Genomic DNA, 2,645 nt, shown 5'->3' on the forward strand with positions numbered 1-2,645 from the left:
ATTTAATATATATATATATTTACTTTATTTATTTTATTTACTTTATTTATTTTATTTAAATATATTTATTTACTTTATTTTACCTGCTACATCAAATACTGTCTTGAAGTATTTTTCTCGCAGAGAAGCAGCTTCTGCTTCTGTTGCTGCAACAAATGCCCCGAGTTGCTGCTGCTGCTGCTGCTGCTGCTGTGGGGTTGCTGCAGCAGCTGCTGCATCTGCTGCTGCTGCTGCTGCTAATACAGGACTCTCCTCTGTAGCAAGAGGCAGCAAATCATCAAGAGCAGCAAAAGCACCGGGCACCCAATCGGGCTGCTGCAGCAGCAGCAGCGAGAGATACATCTGCTGCTGCTGCGCTGCAAACATCACTCCTACTTCTGCTACACGCTCTTGCTGCTGCTCTGCCTCCTGCTGCTGCTGTTGCTGCTGTTGTTGCTGCTGCTGCTGCGCCAGCCAGGCTGCCTCGCCGTCTTCAGCCTTGCTGCAGTCCGCTGCATCCGCTCCTACTTCTGCTGCTGCTGCTGCTGCTGCGCCTTCTGCTGCTTCAGGTGTATCTTCTGTTGTTGCTGTTGCTGCTGCTGGCTGCTGCAGTGCTTGCTGCAGCAAGGAGACCCATGCTGCTTCATGCCACTTAGCACCTCGCAGAAGAGACAATTCATTGCTGCTGCTGTTTATTTCGAGCTGCTCTCCTTGCTGCTGCTGCAGCAGCAGCTGCTGCTGCTGCTGCCGCTGCAGCTCTTCCATTGCAGGTGAAGATATATGATGCATAAACTGCAGCAGCAACTCTTGTGAATCTACTCGTCTGCTTCGTCTTTTTCTTTCTGCTGCTACGCCTTCTAGAGCCTGAAGAAGAGCCTTAAAATGTGCTGCTTCTGCTGCGCTGCTGCTGCTGCTGTTGCTGTTGCTGCTGCTGCTGTTGTTGCTGTTGCTGTTGCTGTTGCTGCTGCCTCCAGCAGCAGCAACAGCAGCATCCTCGCTGCCGCTGCGGCATAGTTTGCTGCAGGTGTTGTTGCTGTCTCGCTGCGCTGCATCTTCTTTTGCTGCTGCAGCTGCTGCTGCTGCTGCTGCTGCATGGGAAGCCGCTTTAACATTTCTACGGGCTGAAGATAATGCTCTTTGCTTGCGTGGCATTGTAGCTGATGAGGGTTTGCAAACCCTAAACCCTAAACCCTAAACCCTAAACCCTAGTCTCAGCTGTGCACAAAAGGCCGCCTGTGGGGGAAGCTGCGCGACAGCAGCAACAGGTGAACGCTGTTTTAGGGTTTAGGGTTTAGGGTTTAGGGTTTAGGGTTTGTCTGAGAGGCGCTTCATAAGAATTAAGCAAAGAAGATAGCAAATGGAGGGGCTGGGTACTGCCGCCTTGGAGGACACGGCAGTGCTAGGGTTTAGGGTTTAGGGTTTAGGGTTTAGGTAAAGCAACACAGCACTCTTATTCTTCAATTTTAAATATAATACAAGAAGAATTAAAGAAGATGTCTGAGGCCCTCTCAACAACATAAATGTAGCTCTTCTCGGCCCCACTGTGCATGTGACTCGATGCCAAACCCTAAACCCTAAACCCTAAACCCTAAACCCTAAACCCTAATCCCTAGACCAACTAGCTTAACGAAATGATACTTAACTTTCTTAAATTGTTTCTACTTCAGTCCCTCCGTAACTGGGGAGATAACTCAATTACAAAGCTGCTGTTTTGTTTGAGGGTTTAGGGTTTAGGGTTTAGGGTTTAGGGTTTGGTGTGTACGGCTTGCATTACACACTTGCTTCAGAAATATATTTTAACATCAATAAATTAGAATTTATAATTACAGGCTTATAGTTTAGAGTTTAGGGTTTAGAGTTGAGGGTTTAGGGCTCAGGGTTTAGGGTTTAGGGTTTAGGGTTTACACCCAAGTGCAGCAGCGAAGCAAAGACAAGAATATAAAGCATACATAATAAAGTTTAGAGTAAGCACTGTATATTATACAGCATTTAATAAATAATATATAATTTATAATATATAATATAGACATATATATATAGAGTATTATATACATATACAATATAAAGCATAGGCGTGTGATATAATAATTAATATATAATTTATTTTCTTTATAATATGTACAAAATATTACATACAATATAAAAATATATTTAAAACAGATGTGTTATTTAATATATATAAAATACAATTTATTATATATTTATATTTATGTATATCTATATGTATATATGTATAACATATAATATATATATATAGTATTACATACATTATATATGATGTCTTATCTAATATAGGTGTGTTATTTAATATATAATATATAGTTTATTGTATATAATTTATAATATAAATATATATATATATATATATATATATCTATATATGTAATATATGTACGAAGGATTATAGGTAAGGCATCATCTATAATATATAAAAGTGTGTTAGAGACAATCCTATATATATATATATATATATACATATATATATATATATATATTTACTTATCTATTTATATAAATATAGGTGTATATATATATTTAAAATATTATGTCTCCTCTATACTCAGCTAAGTTGTGATTTTATATATACAATGCATAAAATATATCTTATACATATATATATAAATATAAATATAAATATAAATATATATATATATATATATATTTAT

General features: G+C 38.5%; 1 protein-coding gene across 1 annotated transcript; it reads right to left on the bottom strand.

Moving 5' to 3' along the window:
- Positions 1–69: 69 nt before the first annotated feature.
- EAH_00066080 (zinc finger MYND domain-containing protein, putative) lies at positions 70–1,131 on the bottom strand (the record flags this gene model as incomplete). Its single annotated transcript, XM_013392766.1, has 1 exon — positions 70–1,131. The coding sequence occupies one exon, from the start codon at positions 1,129–1,131 to the stop codon at positions 70–72; it is 1,062 nt and encodes a 353-aa protein (XP_013248220.1).
- Positions 1,132–2,645: the final 1,514 nt, after the last annotated feature.

The sequence above is a fragment of the Eimeria acervulina genome, genomic scaffold (assembly GCF_000499425.1).
Source record: "Eimeria acervulina Houghton genomic scaffold, Eah_scaff2342, whole genome shotgun sequence".
Classification (NCBI taxonomy): Eukaryota; Apicomplexa; class Conoidasida; order Eucoccidiorida; family Eimeriidae; genus Eimeria; species Eimeria acervulina.